The sequence below is a fragment of the Mauremys reevesii genome, linkage group 7 (assembly GCF_016161935.1).
Source record: "Mauremys reevesii isolate NIE-2019 linkage group 7, ASM1616193v1, whole genome shotgun sequence".
In the NCBI taxonomy this organism is placed as follows: domain Eukaryota; kingdom Metazoa; phylum Chordata; order Testudines; family Geoemydidae; genus Mauremys; species Mauremys reevesii.
The window spans coordinates 84,974,542-84,995,929 of record NC_052629.1 but is presented as its reverse complement, the minus strand read 5'-3'; the positions used below and the strand labels follow the sequence as shown (position 1 = coordinate 84,995,929).

The following is a 21,388-nucleotide window of genomic DNA, read 5'->3' as shown; positions in this document are numbered from 1 at the left end:
GTTTGTTCACAGGGGCCACAAGCAAACATGATGCACAGCTTCATGCTCACTTCAGTCATTAGAAAATTTTGAAAATCTCATTTTTGCACAACTTTCCACTACATTCTGTAGAAAAAATAGCTTTTGGAGTTTCCAGTACTAAGCAGGCCAGGTCCTAATCACTGTAGAAGATAATTTTGCTCTGTTTCTTTTAACATAAGAGTATATAGTTTTCAGAGCTAGCCAGATATCAGAGATTATGGCGCTACTGGACACATAACTAGACCTATATCGGTGTCAGTTGTTGCCTACTATTTATTATATCATTAGCATGGCACATCTTAAGTAGGGCCTCTGATACTTAGGAAGCAGTGTAGTTAAGAAATGTGGAAAACTGGTAAACTTCTGATGTATTTTTATGAAAGAATATACATGACTCAGTTTCCCCTCTCACCTTGTATTGTTACTTGCCAAGGATTCATGGGGTTGACTTCTTTATCTTCCAGCAGGGGAGATGTGACAGATGTGAGACCTCAGAAGCATGGAAACTTTCAAGACTATTATATTGAGATGTGCCAGTCGCTATGGGTACATAAAATAATCATATATTTTTGTATCAAGGCATGTTTTTGTTCCTGGCTCGCTAGGTGTTTCTCCTGCGGAATCTGGAATCACTTGGAAGTAACTAATGCAAATCCCTGGACAGGTGAACAATTCTGAGACATACTACCCCCTGGGGGAAACTGCATATACTGATTTTAACTGGGCTCAGGAGGACCAGTAAACAAATAACTAGGAACTGTATAAAGGGTCAGCCTGAGCTGACTCAGGGTGACTAACTCTGGAACTAGGAACAGAGACCTACCAGTATCCCATGTAGATGCTGGGTAACACCTGGTATGCTTAGCATGTAATTCCCCCTCTACAGTCCACCAAAGGCACTCATTTTAGGTTCCTCAGGACTCATCTCTCTTGGGCAGAGATCTGCATCTGTCTCCCTCCTGACCAGGGATTTTCCCAGGATGCACAGTTCCCTGCCTGCATTGTGATAGTCTCTTCAAGCCACACTGCCTAAGCAGGCCAAGCAGCTGTGCTTTGCTTTCTCTGCAAAAGCCATGAACAGCTGTAACTGCCAGTAGCTACAACTTATCACAGCGCTTTATAAGCGAGGACATTTATTCTTAAACCAGTACTGAGAAAAACATTAAAAACAATAAAAGAACCTACACACATACAAACAAGCTTTCTGGAGATCTCTCTCCAACTCCAACAAGGGTTTTTTCTGTGGTTACAAGTTTGTAACTGCTTTAGTCCAGAACACCCCCAATAATGGGTTAGTCTTTTCTTTATACAGCTTGGGCCTTTGACCTTGAGACCCTAAGAGCAAGTAACCACCAGACAATGGTTCTCTCCTCAGGGCATTCCTTCAAAAGGCTGGGTTTTTGCATAACCAGAGGTGGGGAATTTGCCCCTAGATATTCCCTGAGCAAACCACTTAACACTGTCTGTCCCAAAAGTCCATTCTTGTCTCATACATTGTTCAATACAGTCCTCTGAAGTTCATAACACTTCCCGGGATTCACATCCCATTTCCCCCGTAGAGAGATTACATACAATCCCAGCCCACAATAATGCATAACCTTTACATTTAATACAATGGATTCAAAGATACATAAACTTAATTCAATAAGGCTTTTTCCCCCAAGGATATTGCAGGATACTGCCATGTGTCACAGCATGTACACCATTTATTATTTAATGTTTTTTCTGTAATGCTTTTGTACTAAATATATTTTGCTTTGTGAAGGCTGACTGACTACTGGTAAATACAGCCATAGCCCCTGAGAGAGCGCAGAACTGCAGGCACTAGACTAAAGTCACCCCTGCTGTGATAATCACAATGAATTGCAAGGAAATTGCAGCCTAAATCCCCAGCCTGGAGGGAGAGGGACAGGAGTTCCTGCCTTGAAGAGGTGAGAGCTAGAGGCCTGAGACCTGTGTAAGAGTGCTCTCAAGGAGGCCAAGAAGGGGTCAGAGGTACAGTATTCCCAGAATTGTGACAGAGATCCATCCACTGACTGCAGTATATAAAGTGTACATTTAGGATTTGGTTTGTTTTTTTAAATCAATTCATTAAAAAAATTCTTTGTTGCTTACATGTTTATCTATTGCTAAAGCTTATTCTTTAGCTCAACTCATTTGTTGCTGTGTAGACAGAGCTCAACTGCATTTGCTAGAACCAGGCCAGATGAACAACAAAATTATTGTACACCTCTACCCGGACAGAACACGGTCGTGGGGAGCCAAAAATCCCTACCGCATTATAGGTGAAATGCCGTTATATCAGGGTAGCGGTGGCAGGGCTGCAGCAGTGATTTAAAGAGCCTGGGGCTCCAGCCACGGGGAGCCCCAGGCCCTTTAAATCACCAGCAGAGCCCCGCTGCTGCAGCCCTGGAGTAGCGGCAGCAGGACTCCAGCGACGCTTTAAAGGGTCCGGGGCTCCAGCTGCTGTGGGGAGCCCGGACCCTTTAAAGCGCTGCCCGAGCCCCACTGCTACCGCGCTATATGCGAACCCATATTACGTCAGGTCGCGTTACAGCAGGGTAGAGGTGTACTTGTAATGCAAGCAGGGCTTAGTGTGATGTATAAAACTCAAGGCAGTTGTGATTTCAAGTGAGGAGTGAACAGCAAGAGTGGCTGAACTAAATAAAGATTCTGATTTTATGAATTAGAAGGAAGGTGAAGATGAACAGCACTGTCTACAAAGGAAGTTTGACAATTTTTTCATAAGATGTCAGCAGGTCTTTAGTGATGATAGGAAAAAAACCCCAAGGCCTAACATAATATCTAGTGTAATCTTGCAAGGGGCATTCTCAAAGTATTTCTAACCTTGAGAATAAAGTATTTGAGATATTTGAGCAACAGCCTCCAATGACTCAAGAAGCATTAATGAGAGAAGAATTCTGAAGTAAGCAATAGGAACAGAACTGCTGGTCAAGAAAGGGAATTACAATTATTTTATGATGTGGTAGCATCCAGAGGCCCTAGTCATGTTTGGTACCCCAATGTGAAAGAGGCTGTATATAAACACATAAAAGGACTCAGTCCTTGCCTTGAAAAGCTTATAATCCATCTTCTCAGTTTCCTTAAGTGAGAGCAGACTTAGTGCTTGTTTACAAAAACACGTAGGTCATTACTAGCCAGGAAGTAAATGTACCCCACACTAGCCCACTGCACAGTAAGTATCTGTGTGGACCTTGCTGACACACACTAAAAATCCTATACTGAGCATTTATCTAACCAGTTTCAAAGCATGGTAGATCAAAGTCCACTAAAAAGTATTAGGTCCACATGTGCACAGTGCGTGGCAGGACAGTGCTAGATAACTAAGTGTTCCTGTAGAAAAGCCCTAAAAGAATGAGCTCTTGAAGATACTGTAAGACATGTCAGATTAATATTTGGTTTTGTAGCTGACGTAGTGGGTTACCACTAAATTGTTCAACTCTAGGCCAGGGTAGAAGCTATTTATAATTGTCTGATAGCACCACCCCACTTCCTTAGGGCTTTTTAAAGTATCTTATACTGAAAAAACCCTTAACAGTTCCTTGTCAGTGTCTACTACTGAATCTGTACTGCCAAGAGCAGCACCAAATTAACAAATCAGCACAATGCTTTTCCCAGTGGGCTCCAAAACTTTATTGCATAGGCCCTAGAACGGACTCCATTATAAAAGTGGGCATTAATATGGGATAGAAGTGGAGAGTTTCTTAACACAGTGGGTGAACATTAACAAGTCAGAAGAGTGTGTTGTGTCTTACCTTATTGCGGTTTGGGGAAAACTTCAGAAAACGCAGCACCACACAACGCTAAGGAAGGGAGAGAGTGAGGTGGGGGGAAATTGTTACATTAGCACTAAAAACAGTATGTTAGTTTATGCAGTTTAATTTCTAAAAACAAAATTATTAAACAATTCATTTAAACATGAAAGAACGGCAAGGTAGGAGATCTTGTGGTTAAAGCACTGAATCGAGATTCAAGCTAGGTACTACTCCCAGCTTTGACAGATTTCCTCTTGTTCTGTGTTCTTGGACATGGCACTCACTCAGTGCTTCCACTCACCATCTGTAAATTAAGGATAATACTTCCATACCTCACAGGACTGTTCTGATAAATTGCTCAGATATTATGGCATTGACCACCACAGAAAACAAAAAAACAAAATGAAACCAAGTATTTTCTCCATGAATTTTGGCTCCACGTGACTTAGCATGGTTCTGCTAGAGACCTAGTTGCCTGAAAAATCAATACATGATTTCAAGATTTTCCAAAGACGTCTATTCACAACACTTACCAAATAGCTGCAGTGATGAAATTCCACCTGGTAACACTAAGTTTATGAAAGTGAGCAGGTATAAAGGAAAAAAGAGCCACAGCTTTACAACTAAAAAGTCATATGTGACATATTGGACAAAATATTGTAGATTTCTAATAGGGCCCCTCCCCCTGAAACCACGTTTCCTACAAGTCAAGATTTTTAAGACACAAAGCGACGTTACTGCAGCATTTTTTTTTTCAGTTCTATACAGGAAACCAACACTGAAGTTCACAAGTTAATCATAGGCAAACTGAATGAAAGTAAAAACACACTTATCCCGGATGACCACTTTCATTTTTAAGAGTCCAAGATGAAACAAACAACTGTTGGCCTAAGTTAGATTTAGTAAGAAACTGAGTTGTAAATAGCTGATTAAAGGTCTAATAAAACACCACTTTCCTTGGAGAAGGGAAGTCGCCTCAGGAATCCTTGCACTCTCAAAAGTCAGTCCTGCCCCAAAGAGCTTACAGTCTAAGTAGCCAATCTGCAAATACTTCCTTAGCTGCATTTACTTTTCTTATGTGTTAAGTCCCAGAATGGCACCTAGTTTGAGGGAACTAGGACGTCCTAGAAGACAGCCTTTATTACACAACTGTGGGGGCCACAGTAGGGAAAAAAATGAAACATTTGTTTTCTGTGTTAAACACTTAGCTGCCTAACTTTTAGAAAAGTTCCAACTATATTATACGAGACAAAAAAGGAACTACATGTGTCATTTGCTCCTATTGATTAAAGTGTCTTGAAAGCAGAAAAGATGCCCGTAACACAAATTGGGGAAGACACTGTTGATTTTGCATCTTTCTGTTATGTTAACTGCGAGTATGTGGAGAAATTATTTGCAACATAGCCAGAGACTTTTGTCTACTGTGCTTGTATGTGCCCAATTCAACGGTGGCACCATGGCAAGACAGAACTGAATATGGGCATTGAAAGCTTTAACTGCATATTGCTGAATGGGAAAGAGCAATAACTATTTTTAATGAATAGTGTGAAAAGGAAGAGCACCAGGAGGGAGGCAAGATAGATGGGGATGGCAATGTCAAAACACTAACAAGTGAGGTCTGGGTACCAACATTATAACTAAACTGAAAACACCCCTTCTGAATTCCAATTTAACTGATCCTGAAAGGGTTCCAATGCTTTGGATTGAACATTACACTATAAAAAAATGTTGTAAATAAATCTAGTATTAAAACAAATTAACTTGCATTTGACTACTGTATTGACAAAAATTGCTGCATGGCATTTGCTCATTTCTATAGTTCTATTACTTTTCTTGATAGCTTAAATGTTGGGTTTGAGTTCAACATTCATGAACTTGCATACTGCTTATTCTGAAGTATTACACGAGTGCTTTCCATGTACACTTTTCAACTGAAATAAGTATTTTCCTCCGTGTTTTAAACATTCAGATAAGTGACATGCTGACCGTTTCCCCACAGCAACTTTAATTCAAATCTTACATACTTCTACGGCATCCATCTCAGATAAGCAAATAGGATAAAATAAATTTGGAAAGATATCCTGATTTAAAAAAAAAAATCCTCTTAGCAAGTTTGAAGTAAGATAGTGCAACATCCCTTTAATGTAACTGAGCTTTGAGAGATGACAATCTGAGGTCACTGTACTTACATTGCAACATCTACACAACTGTTTAGAACTCAGGTTTTGCAACTTCCATTCTTACAAATAACAGATGCAGTTCTGGTAAAGTGGCAAACTTTAAAACAAATAACCCCTTAAAATTAATTTCGATAAATCATTATCTCATGATAAATAGCTACAAGTTTTCTTACATTCATTCTATGCAGTCTCAGCAATGAGACACATTACCAAAGAAAACGGGAGTACTTGTGGCACCTTAGAGACTAACAAATTTATTTTAGCATAAGCTTTCATGGGCTAAAACCCACTTCATCAGATGCATGCAGTGGAAAATACAGTAGGTACACACACACACACAAAACAATCGGTGTTACCATACACCAGGGGTCGGCAACCTTTCAGAAGCAATGTGCTGAGTCTTCATTTATTCACTCTAATTTAAGGTTTCCTGTGCCCGTAATACATTTTAACATTTTTAGGTCTCTTTCTATAAGTCTATAATATATAATTAAACTATTGTTGTATGTAAAGTAAATAATGTTTTCAAAATGTTTAAGAAGCTTCATTTAAAAATTAAATTAAAATGCAGAGTCCCCCAGACCGGTGGCCAGGACCCGGGCAGTATGAGTGCCACTGAAAATCAGCTTGAGTGCCGCCTCCGGCATGCATGCCATAGGTTGCCTACCCCTGCCATACACACTGTAACAAGAGTGATCAGTTTAGGTAAGCTATTACCAGCAGGAGAGAAAAAAAAACAAACTTTTTAATGGTAATCAAAATGGCCCATTTCCAGCAGTTGACAAGAAGGTGTAAGGAACTGGGGAATAAAACACGGAGTTGATCAATTGTTTTCCTTCCTGTTATTTACTTAATATATTTAATTAAAGAAGGCAACTTCCAAGACTCATGGACTTTAAAGTGAAGAGACCATTATGATCTTCTAGTCTGACCTCCTGTACGGCCTGCAATCTGCCCTGGGGAAAAAATTCCTTCAACCCCCCCCCCAAATCAATAATAAAAACCATGAGCATGTGGGCAACTCAGACCACACACACACACAGAAGGAAAGAAGGAAGTAACTAACTCATCTCACCCCACCGAACATCTCATCACAGGCCATTGGACATATTTACCGCTAATAGTCAAAGATCAATTAATTGCCAAAATTAGGCTATCCCATTATACTATCCCTTCCATAAACTTATCAAGCTTAGTCTTGAAGCCAGATATGTCTTTTGCCTCCACTGCTCCCCTTGGAAGGCTATTCCTGAACTTCACTCCTCTGATGGTTAGAAACCTTCGTCTAATTTCAAGTCTAAACTTCCTGATGGCCAGTTTATATCCATTTGTTCTTGTGTCCACATTGGTACTGAGCTTAAATAATTCCTCTCCCTCCCTGGTATTTATCCCACTAATATATTTATAGAGAGCAATCACATCTCCCCTCAGCCTTATTTTGGTTAGGCTAAACAAGCCAAGCTCTTTGAGTCTCCTTCCATAAGACAGGTTTTCCATCCATCCAATCATCCTAGTAGCCCTTCTCTGTACCTGTTCCAGTTTGAATTCATCCTTCTTAAACATGGGAGACCAGAACTGCACACAATATTCCAGAGGAGGTCTCACCAGTTCCTTGGATAACGGTACTAACACCTCCTTATCTCTACTGGAAATACCTTGCCTGATGCATCCCAAGACCACATTAGCTTTTTTCCACAGCCATATCACATTGGTGGCTCATAGTCATCCTGTGATCAACCAATACTCCGAGCTCCTTCTCCTCCTCTGTTAACTTTCAAGTGATGCGTCCCCAGTTTATAACAAAAATTCTTGTTATTAATCCCTAAATGCATGACCTTGCACTTTTCACTATTAAATTTCATCCGATTTCTATTACTCCAGTTTACAAGGTCATCCAGATATTCCTGTAGAATCTCCCGGTCCCTCTCTGTATTGGCAATACCTCCCAGCTTTGTGTCATTCGCAAACTTTATTAGCACGTTCCCACTTTTTGTGCCAAGGTCAGTAATAAAAAGATTAAATAAGATTGGTCCCAAAACCAATCCCTGAGGAACTCCACTAGTAACCTCCTATGAGCCTGACAGTTCACCTTTCAGTATGACTCGTCGTAGTCTCCCCTTTAACCAGTTCCTTATCCATCTTTCAATTTTCATATTGATCCCCATCTTTTCCAATTTAAATAATAATTCCCCATGTGGAACCTGTGGCAAATTGCCGGCACTATTATGATGGGTCTCACACTTTCTCCTCTTGTGGGGGTTCAGGGGGCCATTTCTCACCCCTGAACTGAGGTATCAACTGTCCCACTAGTGTCCCAGAAAGGGGAGTGGAGAGGGAGGGACCCAGGCCCGCCCTCTACTCTGGGTTCCAGCCCAGGGGCCCTAGGGATAGCGGTGAACCACTTGAACTAGCGATTCCTTCCCCTGGGCTACTTCCCTCTCCGGCCCTTCAGCTTGTGGGGCTTCCTGCCCCCTCTCCGCTTGGGCCAAGTTTCTCCCAACCCCTTGTGTCTGTAGAGTCCCTCTGCTCTGCACAAGCCAGGTTTCCCTTTACCTAGGGTCTTGGTCTTCTGGCCCACCACACACTCCTCCAAAGTGCTCTCCGCTCCAACACCAAACCACTCTGCTTCAACTCCTCCAACTGTCCAATTGAAGCAGGGGGGTTTTATCAGGTGACTGGCTTCAGGTACTGTAATTGGCTTAATTGGTTTCAGATGCTCTAATCTGTAGCAGCCTCTCTTCCCTCTACAGGGAATAAGGCTCTCATCATTCTGGGGCTTGCATATCTCCTATCTATCACTCTCCTACTGCCCTCTGGCCATGCTATATCACAAACTGTATCAAATGCCTTACTGAAATAGAGGTAAATTAGATCCACTGCATTTCCTTTGTCTAAAAAATATGTTACCTTCTCAAAGAAGGTCAGGTTGGTTTGGCACGATCTACCTTTTGTAAAACCAGATAGTACACAGATGCAAAAATGTTTACAGCAAAGGAAAAATGTGCTGGTTTTTGAAGGATTAGATGTAGAGCACAAAGGAAAACTTGTGCTGATTAGGTGTATGCACAATGTCACCTATGTGATGAAATCTCTAATGCGATGATGAGACACCACTGGTATGTGGCACCCATTCTTGTAACTGATTTGAATGTTCAACCAGAAGGATATTGAAAATGAAATCTCGGAGACAGTGTACTTATCTGGATACAACAGACTAGTCTTAAACTAAGTAGCAAACAGATTTTGAAAGTGGGAGTGATTATTCTTCAGGACTTCAAGCACTAAGTCAACAAGATTACTCTTTTCTAAAACCTCTTCTCTGCATTCATCTTACAAAGGAAATGGTACTTAAAAGGTAACACCCTTCTATGCATGCACATAAGAGAAAGTGACCTTTCATGAAAGGACCAAGGACTCTGTTTACTAAAATGTCCAGGTCAGAGAGACAGACAGCAAAATGTGGGACCAGAATAAGATAAATGCAATGAGAAAGGTAAATGCAGTGTGCTATATATAAAAACGTCTCAGGTCTCCCCTTCAAGCAGCAGGAGGTAGCAAAACAATTTGGGGCTTCTCCACACAGAGAAGTTGTACCACATTAATAACTACTACACAGGTATACTTAATGTGATACAACTTCACCAGTGTGGATGCAATAATGGTATAAAAGGTGGTTTATATCAGCATAGCTATTCCCATATGGAAAAGGGAATAAGCTACACAGGTAAAAGGCAATACATGGACCAAGGTGTGTGTCCATAATAGGTGCTGTGTTGGTATAACTTTCAGTTTGGGGTGTTAAGGTCAGGGATATTAGGGGAAATAAGTGGCAACTGGACCATGGGCAGGGTCATAGCCAGGAATAACAAGTAACTAGGGAAATAATAGTATTCTGTGGTCTGGTCATTTAAAAAAATGAAGACATAAGGATAAATGTAGGTAGGGTTTGTTTAATTAATAAGAAACAGGGAAAGCTACATTCACTTGTTGTGTCTAGTCTTAAAACTGATAAAGCTTCAGGCTAGGGACCATGTCTTCCTACAATCCAATGCATCCCATCACATGAAAAAACCCACAGGAGAAGTCTAGAAAGGAGCAAATCTCCATAACGATTGCCTCACAAAGACTCCCCAATAACATCCTGCTGTAGGGGAGAGTGGAAAGGGCTGTGAGGCCCACTAGCAAACCTGGCTCATCCCTGGAGTTTTGCATGGAGGTTCTAAACCTTTACTAGCTCTAGCTCTCTGTTGCCATCACCTATTCCAAGTTGCATGGCTCTATTGGAGACAGGTTACCAAGGTCTCCCCTCAGAAAGCAGAAGGAGGGGGTGGGGACTCTGTGGAAGACAGTCCCAAATGTTATTTATTTAAAAAAGAAAAACAAAAAAACACAAATTTCCACAAGACCAGGGAGGATTAGGACAAACTGTATCCCACCCCATGCATGCACAACCCACACCCTTCATTCACACCGACCATATGGAGAATTTTTTTTAATTTCAGGGAGAAGGGAACATGGAATAGGGATTATGCTAAAGAGGTGGGTGAGTCCCTTTTCACTCTATATACAAGGAGTCCCCTTCATGCCTGGAACACCCAGTTTGGTGAGGCTCAATTTTGCCTTATCTGTATGTACAGTATGTAGCACAATAGGGCCTCAAACCTAATTAGGCCTTCTGTGCTGTAATATAATAGAAATAAAAAATACCTACTCTTTCAGTCAGTCTGAAATTATTTGTCTCTGGTACTGTGTGCTCTTACATTCAGAGATTACTCACTCTCATTAAGTGAAGTAGGTGGATTGAAGAATAGCTTTGCCTTTTGCTTGCACTATCCAGAGTGGATGTTGAAAGGAAAGACTTCTCAGGAAAGACTAAGAGTGTACCCAGTAAGATGTTACAAAAGAATCTATGCAGTGAAAGTGAGTTATGGGCTGACACAGAGGAGAAACACAAGCCACGACAGACTAAAGTGGCTTTAAAGGGTTGTTTTGTTCGGTTGTTTAGGCCAGGTCTATACTACAAAGTTAGGTCGACATAAGGCAGCTTAGGTCAACCTAACTCTGTAAGCGTCTACACTACAGGGTTGCTCTCACCGATGTAAGTCCCCCCACTACACCGACCTAATAACTCCAGCTCCATGACAGGCATAGCACTTAGGTAGATGTAGTTAGAGCTACACAGAGACTGGGAATGGTTGGGTCATTACGCTAATTGACTCTATTTCCCCATGTTAAGTTCTCCTCACACCTTCTATGGGTCATCTCGATTATGACTTCAAAGGTTTTTTCCTCCTGCTGATGATAGCTCATCTCAATTGATTGGCCTCTTACAGTTGGTATGGGTACTTCCACCTTTTCATGTTCTCTGTATGTATAAATATCTCCTGTCTGTGAGTTCCATTCTATGCATCCGAAGAAGTGAGCTGTAGCCCACAAAAGCTTATGCTGAAATAAATGTGTTAATCTCTAAGGTGCCACAAGTACTCCTGTTCTCTTTGTGCAGACACTGCGTTACTTACATTGCCTGTCAGCGGGGCTCCATGTGGAGCCCACAGCCTGGGCTGTAAGCACCTGGCAGCGGGGCTCATAGCTATGAGCTCCATGCAGGGATGACAGCTTAGGCTGTCAGCCCCTACACTGCCTCACTTAAGTTGGTGCAAGCACTCCTGGTGAGGACGCACACCACCGGCAGAAGGAGAGTACTGTGCACATGAAAAAATGCAGTAATTACTGCAGTGGCTTTACATCGATCTAACATAGGTTGACTTAATTGTGTAGTGTAGACACGGCCTTACTCTCTGATGTGCAGAGAGATTACACTGGCAGAGAACACCATACAACTAAAACAATCCCGTAATAAAATTAGCCCTCTTATTAAAGATAAAAACCCCAACTATCCTGGTATTTCTACACAAATGCATACACCCCCAAACTTACATAAGCTGGTGCCAAGCCTCCCTGAGCTGGAGCTGATAAGTTTTAAGAGAGATTCTATACAGCTAGACTAAAGTAATCAAAAAGAGCAGAAACAAGTGACGCTTGCTGATCTCCACACAATGCTTACATAATGCCGATAAAGCATCCAATCATTTTAATGGGAAGGTTTCCAACTGCCAAACAGTCTACACACTGAATACTTTGGCAGCACACAAGAAGCTGGATCAAATATAAGGGTTTGTCACTGAACACATAGGCTTGGTCTACACTAGGAGGTTAGGTCAAATTTAGCCACTTTAGGTCGAGTTTACAATGAATGCGTCTACACAGCCAATCCCGTTCCGCCAACCTAAAGGGCTCTTAAAATCGACAGCAGTATTCCCTTCGTCGGGGAGGAGTACAACAAAAATCGACCTTCCTGGGTCAAACTTGGGGTAGTGTAGACGCAGCACTGTGCAATTCGATGGTATTGGCCTCCAGGAGCTATCCCAGAGTGCTCCAATGTGACCACTCTCCGATGCACTAGCCAGATACACAGGAAAAGCACCAGGAACTTTTGAATTTCATTTCCTGTTTGGTCAGTGTGGCAAGCTCAGCAGAACAGGTTACCATGCAGTCCCAGAATCACAAACGAGCTCCAGCATGGAGCGAATGGGAGACACTGGATCTGACTGCTGTATGGGGAGAAGAATCTGTGCAGGCAGAACTCCGATCCAGCAGAAGAAATGCTGCTATATATGCCTGTAGCAGGGTAAGCACCCGCTCCAGCCCTGAAGACGTTGGGAAAGCCCTGCAGAGGGCTGGGGCAGGGAGCAAAACCCTGGCTGATTGAGGGAAGTGGCTGCAGCTGGGGCCATGCCCCAAACAGACTAACTGAGTCTTATAAGGAGGCATGGGCAGCCAGAAGCTGAGGAGTCTCTCTCTGCTTGTAGAGAGAGAAGGGCCTGGCTTCTAGGGAGCTGAGCAGGGTACTGAGAGTGGAGCAGGGCTGGGGAAAGGCTAGAGGAGCTGGGGAGCTCCAGCCCGGAAAAACACCGAGGCTGCGGGCCTAAGACCAGTACCGGGGCTGCAGAGGGGCAGCTCAGCTATAGAGAGAGGCAGCAGGTCCAACCCAATCTTGCCAGTGATGAGTGGCATATACTGCAGTCTGCCCCAGGGAGTGGGGCTAGATGGTGACTGGCAGTAGCCTTAACATTGAGGCAAGGTGGGGTTAGTGGATGGGGGTTCCCCAGGGTGGGGAGACCCAGAGTGTGGAGGTACTGCCAGGGGGGGCAGCAACCTGGAGAAAGGGGCACCGAAGTCTTGGGAGGGACACGGGGGTCAGCGGTAAGGCCGATCACCAGCCTGCAGGGGGCGCTCCAGGATGCTGGAAGAGCTAATTCCCATGGACAACCAGCAGGAGGTGCTGCAGGGGTGAGTCCACTCCATTACAATGTCAAAATCTCACAGGGCATGGCAGACAGAGGCTACACCAGGAACATGCAGCAGTGCCACGTGAAAATTAAGGAGCTCAGGCAAGCCTACCAAAAGACAAAGGAGGCAAACAGTTGCTCCGGGTCAGAGCCCCCAGACATGCCACTTCTATGATCAGCTGCATGCCATTCGGGGGTGGGGAGGGAGGAGACCCTACCAGTACCCCACCACTTTCCATAGACACCAGCCACGTGCGTCACCATACCGGCAGGTGCTCAATATAAAAGACAAAATGCGACCTGGTACCTAAAACACATGTGCTGTCTGCTGTGAACTGCTTGATTCACTGTGAAAGAGTCTCCCTTTTGTTCTCAGAAATGTATCTTCTTAAAAATCTACCTTCCCTCCCCAGCTGCAAGTATTTCTATGCTCCCCGCATCTACTCCATCCCTGAGGTTATTGCAGATTAGAAAGTGAAAAAAAAAAACCCACACTCGAGATGACATGTTTTCAGAGCTCATGCAATCCTCCCGCACTGATAGGGCACAGCTGAATGCATGGAGGCATTTGGTGGGGGAGGCCAGGAAAGCATACAGTGAGCATGATCGGAACACGCAGGAGGAGATGAGGAGGCTAATGGAAGAGCAAATGGACATGAGGAGGCATCTGGTGATGATGTTCGTCCATCGTTGTCAATGAAGACCTCAACAACTCATTCGTTCGATGACCGGACTCTGTGCGTCTGAAGATGACTGATCAGTCCAATTCGGGCGTGGAACGTCCTGTCACACGTCAGACAGACATGTGATGGCACTGTCAATGATGTGCAGGCAGCTCTGGGCTTGCGCAGCTCACGCTTTCTTTCAGCCTCAGCAGTACGCCTCGCCTCAGAGGTATTACTGCCTGTGTGAATGAGGCTGCGCCATGCTGGACGGTTCAGTGTGAGAGTTTCTCATATAGTGGTGTTGATCTCGAGGGACTTCAGAGAGGTCTTCAGCGTGTCCTTGAACCGCTTCTTTTGTCCTCCATGGGAGCACTTTCCCTGGGTGAGTTCTCCATAGAAGAGCTGTTTAGGAATGCACTCGTCTGACATTCTCACAACATGTCTGGCCCATCTGGTCTGGGCTCTCATCAGCAGTGTGTGAACTGACGGCAGACTGGCTCTGATAAGGACTTCAGTATCGGGCACTTTGTCCTGCCATCTGATTTTTAGAAGCTTTTGCAGACAGGAAATGTGGAAGTGATTGAGCCTTCGTGCATGACTCTGATACACAGTCCATGTCTCGCAGGCGTACAGCAGAGTTGGAAGCACCACTGCTCGATAGACCTTCAGCTTTGTTGGTAGGCTGATCCCTCAACGTTTAGCAATTCTGCAGTTTACTTCATCATCGACTGACACTGCTCGGGAAAGGGTACTGCCCAGGTACGTGAAGTGGTCCACTGCCTGAAGTCTCTATCCATTTACAGTGATGGACGGTTCCGAGTACGGAGCATGGGGAGCTGGCTGGTGCATGACCTCAGTCTTCTTGATGTTAACGGTGAGACCAAAGTTGTTCCATGCAGATGAAAACTTGTCCATACTGGCTTGCATTTCTGGCTCTGTACTAGCATTCAGAGCACAATCATCGGCAAAGAGAAAGTCTCAAAGTACAGTTTCCTTCACCTTGGTGATGGTACGCAGTTGCCTCAGATTGAATAGTTTCCCGTCAGTTCTGTACTTCAGGCCTACTCCTTCAGTGCAGTGTTGAAAGGCATCAGTCAGAGTGGCAGAGAATATCATGCTGAACAAAGTGGGTGCTAAAACACACCCTTGCTTGACGCCGTTGGTGACTGGGAAGGCCTCAGATGTTTCACCGTCATCCAGGACACGAGCCATCATACCGTGATGAAATTGACGTACCATTCGTATGAATCTGTCTGGACAGCCGAATTTCGACATGATCCTCCACAGGCCCTGGCGACTGACAGAGTCGAACGCTTTCGTGAGGTCCACAAAAGTTGTGTAGAGTTCACGATTCTGCTCTTGACATTTCTCCTGTAGCTGACGCATAGCGAAGATCATGTCAATAGTCCCACGTCCCTTGCGGAAGCCACACTGTGAATCTGGCAGTAAGCCCTGCTCCAGGTGAGTGATCAATCGGTTCAACAGAACCCATGCAAGAATTTTCCCCACTGTAGAGAGCGGTGAGATTCCACAGTGATTGTCACATACCTGGCAATTGCCCTTCCTCTTATAGAGGTGCACGATGGACGCGTCTCTAAATTCCTGTGGAATGGATCCCTGCTTCCAAAAGGACAAATAGCTCAGTGAGTTTCCGTAGCAGCATGGGTCCACCGACTTTGTACACCTCTGCTGGTATGGCATCTGACCCTGGGGCTTTGCCACTTGACAGCTGGTTGATGGCTTTCGTCCTCTTCTGGGGAAGCATTCATGGAGTCATTGACTGCAACCTGAGGAATCTTGTCAATGGCCTCATCATTGATGACTGAGGGGCAGTTGAGAACTGCTTCAAAATGTTCAGCCCATCTGTGGAGAATCTGCATCTTCTCTGTAAGGAGCACAGTGCCATCAGAGTTCAGGATGATAGCACAGCATCTAGTTCTTCGTAGAATTTATCCTTTACATCCTCTGGGTTGGTCATTGTGGGAGCATATGCGCTGATCAAAGTAGCTTGTTTTCCTTTTTGAAGCGGAAGCTGCATTGTCATGAGTCGGTCATTCACACCCTTGGGGGAACCGACAAGTTTCTGAACAAGATGATTCTTGATGGGAAAGCCAACTCCAGATTCGCGATGCTCATCACTGCTGCGGCCACTCCAGAAGAATGTATAGCCTCCGCCTGACTCGGACAGCTGTCCTTCATTAGCAAGGCGAGTTTCACTAAGGGCTGCAATGTCAATGTTGTAGCGTGCGAGCTCTCTGGCGACAAGTGCTGTTCTTCTCTCCGGTCTGTCTGCCGTGATGTTGTCCAGTAGCGTGCGCACATTCCATGTGCCAATGGTGATCGGTGTCACTCTAAGTTTTGTTTTTGTTTGACCGCTTTTATGGGATCCCCGCCAGCTGCGGTATATGCTGGCCAGAGTAAGGTGAAGCAGGCAATGTTTAGGGCACCTTTTCTAGCCCCCTCATTCTATGGAGGTGAGCAGTGCAATCCTGAATAGGGCTGCTCAGTCGCTCAAGAAGACACCAAGCTCCACTGCTGCTTCGGTCAGTGAGGAACGACCATTATACCTGAGCCACCTGTGTGCAGGTCCGCAGCTACAGCTCCCAGTGTATCCACACCTGCTGCTTCGTCGCTCACCCATCGCCACAGGACTTGATATGATATGATGTCGAGACTTGCGCATGAATTGGATTAAAGTGAGGGAGAGTTGTGCGACGTCAACCTCACTCTCTTTTCCCAGTTCCTATCTGTATCCAGTGGCAGGACAAGAGTCGAGATGGCTGGAGATAGGGCAGGGTGCAGTGGATGACCAGGACGCCTGCGTGTCTTGTCGTGCTCTTGAGCGATCCACAACGCTTGCTGTCACTGCCCTTCCTGACCGTTGAGCCAGGTTTCCTCAGTCAGCCGGATCCAGCCTTCGCATGCAATGGGTAGACAGGCCCTAACTCACCGAGGGTCTCAGACTCATCGGCTACCCTCACCTGGTTTAACCCGCCAGTCAAGACGGTTTCCGGGGTGTGGCCGCTGTCGCATGCTGACAGCTACTTGGAGCTACAGGTCAGAGCTGGGTGTCAAGTGGGGACCAAAGTGGATGAACTACTCCTAGGAGTATGACTGCTCCCCTATCAGAGTTACTACCCCTCCCTGACAACCCCATCCATCTGGTAGAGCTGCAGGAAAGGCAACTAGACTACAGACTCCCACTGCATCCATTGTGTAACCGTCTGCCCTCCTCATCAAGTTCCATATCCTCCTCCCCCAGGCTCCTGGCACCCTGCCACTCAACTCCAGGGGATGGGCAACAGAAAGCTGTCATTCAAACAGCTTTGATTTATAGTGTGGCTACAATAAGCAATGGGGCCTTGTCCTTCCCTCCTCCCCCACCCCACCCCGTTATCAAACCCTTTGTACACCTGGGCTACCTTTTACTAGTCAGCGATCTCAAGGTTTTTTTTAATAAATAAAGAATGAATGGAGTCAGAACAATAGGGACTTTATTTCCTGTGCCTGCTGTGGTCAAAGGAGGGTAGGGGGATTGGATTACAGGGAAGTATATTCACCAAAGGGGGCGGGTTTGCATCAAGGACAAAAACACACAACTGTCACACCACAGCCTGGTCAGTCATGAAACTGTTTTTCAAAGCCTCTCTGATGTGCAGCACGCCTTGCTGTGCTCTTCTAATTGCCTTGGTGTCTGGCTGTTCAAAACTGGTTACCAGACGATTTGCCTCAACCTCCCACCCTGCCATAAAAACTTCTCCCCCTTACTCTCATAGATATTGTGGAGCACAAAGCAAGCAGCAATAACAATGAGAATATTGCTTTCGCTGAGGTCTAACCTACTCAGCAAACTGCGCCAACACCCCTTTAAACATCCAAAGGCACATTCTACCACCATTCTGCACTTGCTCAGCCTATAGTTCATCTGCTCCTTAATGCTGTGCAGGCTGCCTACATACAGCTTCATGAGCCATGGGAGCAAGGGGTAGGCTGGGTCCCCAAGGATAACTATTGGCATTTCATGGCGATCGGGGGAGGTCCCGGATGACTGGAAAAAAGCTAATGTAGTGCCCATCTTTAAAAAAGGGAAGAAGGAAGATCCAACGAACTACAGGCCAGTCAGTCTCACCTCAGTCCCTGGAAAAATCACGGAACAGGTCCTCAAGGAATCAATTCTAAACCACTTAGAGGAGGGGAAAGTGATCAGGAACAGTCAGCATGGATTCACCAAGGGCAAGTCATGCCTGACTAACCTAATTGCCTTCTACAATGAGATAACCGGCTCTGTGGATGAGGGGAAAGCAGTGGATGTGCTATTTCTGGACTTTAGCAAAGCTTTTGATACAGTCTCCCACAGTATTCTTGCCAGCAAGTTAAAGAAGTATGGGCTGGATGAATGGACGGTAAGGTGGATAGAAAACTGGCTAGATGGTCGGGCTCAACGGGTAGTGATCAATGGTTCCATGTCTAGTTGGCAGCCGGTATCAAGTGGAGTGCCCCAAGGATCGGTGCTGGGGCCGGTTTTGTTCAATATCTTCATTAACGATCTGGAGGATGGTGTGGACTGCACCCTTAGCAAGTTTGCAGATGACACTAAACTGGGAGGAGTGGTTGATACGCTGGAGGGTAGGGATAGGATACAGAGGGACCTAGACAAATTAGAAGATTGGGCCAAAAGAAATATGAGGAGGTTCAACAAGGACAAGTGCAGAGTCCTGCACTTAGTACAGAAGAATCCCATGCACTGCTACAGACTAGGGACCAAATGGCTGGAGAGCAGTTCTGCAGAAAAGGACCTAGGGGTTACGGTGGACGAAAAGCTGAATATGAGTCAACAGTGTGCCCTTGTTGCCAAGAAGGCTAATGGCATTTTGGGTTGTATAAGTAGGGGCATTTCCAGCAGATCGCGGGATGTGATCATTCCCCTCTATTCAGCACTGGTGAGGCCTCATTTGGAGTACTGTGTCCAGTTTTGGGCCCCACACTACAAGAAGGATGTGGATAAATTGGAGAGAGTCCAGTGGAGGGCAACAAAAATGATTAGGGGGCTGGAGCACATGACTTATGAGGAGAGGCTGAGGGAACTGGGATTGTTTAGCCTGCAGAAGAGAAGAATGAGGGGGGATTTGATAGCTGCTTTCAACTACCTGAAAGGGGGTTCCAAAGAGGCTGGATCTAGACTGTTCTCAGTGGTAGAAGATGACAGAACAAGGAGTAATGGTCTCAAGTTGCAGAGGGGGAGGTTTAGGTTGGACATTAGGAAAAACTTTTTCACTAGTAGGGTGGTGAAGAACTGGAATGGGTTACCTAGGGAGGTGGTGGAATCTCCTTCCTTAGAGGTTTTTAAGGTCAGGCTTGACAAAGCCCTGGCTGGGATGATTTAGTTGGGTTTGGTCCTGCTTTGAGCAGGGGGTTGGACTAGATGACCTCCTGAGGTCCCTTCCAACCCTGAGATTCTATGATTCTATGATTCAACATCCCCAACGGTTATTTTTCTGGTCTGGGAAGAAAGTCCCTTCTTGCAGCTTTCCAAACAGCTGGTGGCTCCTAGCCAGGCTCTGCACATACTGCATAATGCGCGAGGTGTTTACAATGCTGTCAAAAGCAGCGCGCAGCTGAGCGGGCTCCATGCTATGGCATCTGCACAGATAACCCAGAAAAAGAGGCGTGAAATGATTGTTTGCTGTTTTCAAGGAGAGAGAGGAGACTGACTACATGTACCCAAAACCACCCATGACAATGTTTTTGTCCCATCAGGCATTGGGAGCTTAACCCAGAATTCCAATGGGCTGCGGGGACTGTGGGATAGCTACCCACAGTGCATCACTTCGTGAGTCGATGCTAACCACAGAATCAAGGACGCACTCCGCCAACCTAATGCGCTTAGTGGGGACACGCACAATCGACTGCATAAAATCACTTACTAAAGATTGACGTCTATAAAATCAACCTAATTTCGTAGCGTAGACATGCCCATACACTTGTATGCGAGGGATGTAAGAACAAACAGAATAAATATTTCAGGTATGGCAGAATAAAACATGTTTATTCAGGATCTCAGAGGTTGTTCCTATTCTAGGACTTGTGAATGTAAATATCACATTTGTATGAATAAATACAAAATAGAACCCACATCTGTGATAGAGCTAAAACTGAACAATAACTGAAAAAGCAAAGGTGCCAACCAGAATTCAGAAATTGTGGATTTCTTGCTATGAACACTGTCATAGTGTTAAAGGACTGAAGCAACTGACCTATTTTCCTAATATTAAGGAAAAAGCACTAAATTTGTTTCTGTATCAAGAGCACTGGAAATATTGCAGAACTCTGAAGTTCTTTTCAGAAAGTCGCTGGTTCCTAGCTGCACTGGGAAATTGAACTAGCAGTCACATTTTGAATAAAATAAACCTGAGTTACTAGCATAGTGTTATTGTACGCTTTAAAACAAAATATAGTAGCAAAGCATTAAATAAAATTTGAGTACTTGGGTACTGTAGTATAAATTTAAAATAAAACAAGTTGCTAGAGTTTCTTTTCTGCTTATTTACCTTTGAGATACCATTAATGTTAAATCTGGTCTCGTCTATTTCTGCTGGAGGACCTGTTGGGATTTTCAAAGGATGTATACTTTTCAGAGTGGATAAAAATCAATGATTTTCAAAAAAAAATTGATTTTTATTTAAATTGAATTTTTTTTCATTAAATGCTTTTTGAGGAAAATACTTATCTAAAGATATATCTTAATTAAAACTCTCATGGAATAGGGATTATAAATTCTAATTCTATATTATGAGACAATATATTCATGTAATGTTTAAGAAAAGTTTTGTAAATGAGTTCCAATAGTTCATGGATTAGGGACCCAATTTTATGGGGTCCCAGGGGCGTCTGTATATATTATTTAGATTATATAGATTAGATTATATAGATTATTATCTTTCTATCTACCCAATGGGACTCAGTGCTCAGTCTAGAACAGGGGTCTCAAACTCAAATGACCATGAGGGCCACATGAGGACTAGTACATTGGCCCGAGGGCTGCATTACTGACACCTCCCCCCACCGCCCTCAGCCCTGCCCCCACTCCACCCCTTACATGAGGCCCCGCCCCTGCCTCTTCCCACCCCTTCCCCGAAATCCCCACCCCAACTCTGCCCCCTCCCTGTGCCCCTCCCTTCCTCACATTCCGGCTGGCGCGGGGGCAGAGCAAGCAAGGAGCCTGCCCTTCCCCTGGTCCGCATTGGGCTGGAGCCGCTCTACATAAAAGCTGGGGCAGGGTGGGGGGGCCTCGAACAGCTTGCGGGCCGCAGAAAATCACCCCGCGGGCCGCATGTGACCCGCAGGCCGCGTGTTTGAGACCCCTGGTCTAGAAGATACCATCAGAGACGCTTAGTTTT

General features: G+C 44.7%; 1 protein-coding gene across 5 annotated transcripts in view; it reads right to left on the bottom strand.

Moving 5' to 3' along the window:
- Positions 1 to 21,388, bottom strand: part of IPPK (inositol-pentakisphosphate 2-kinase) — a 105,000-nt gene that overhangs the window by 55,717 nt on the left and 27,895 nt on the right. For 2 of the 5 annotated variants that reach the window (XM_039480847.1, XM_039480852.1), the window contains exons 2-3: positions 3,798 to 3,845; positions 434 to 561 (exon numbers count right to left, since the gene is read on the bottom strand). The exons of 1 other annotated variant lie outside the window; for it this stretch is intronic. Coding sequence is in view for 1 of the 4 variants with exons in the window: in XM_039480844.1 (XP_039336778.1) it covers positions 3,798 to 3,845 (48 nt within the window). In the remaining 3 variants the exon portion in view is untranslated. The remainder of the gene's footprint in view (positions 1 to 433; positions 562 to 3,797; positions 3,846 to 21,388) is intronic. 2 more of the 5 variants (XM_039480844.1, XM_039480849.1) reach the window with 1 other exon arrangement.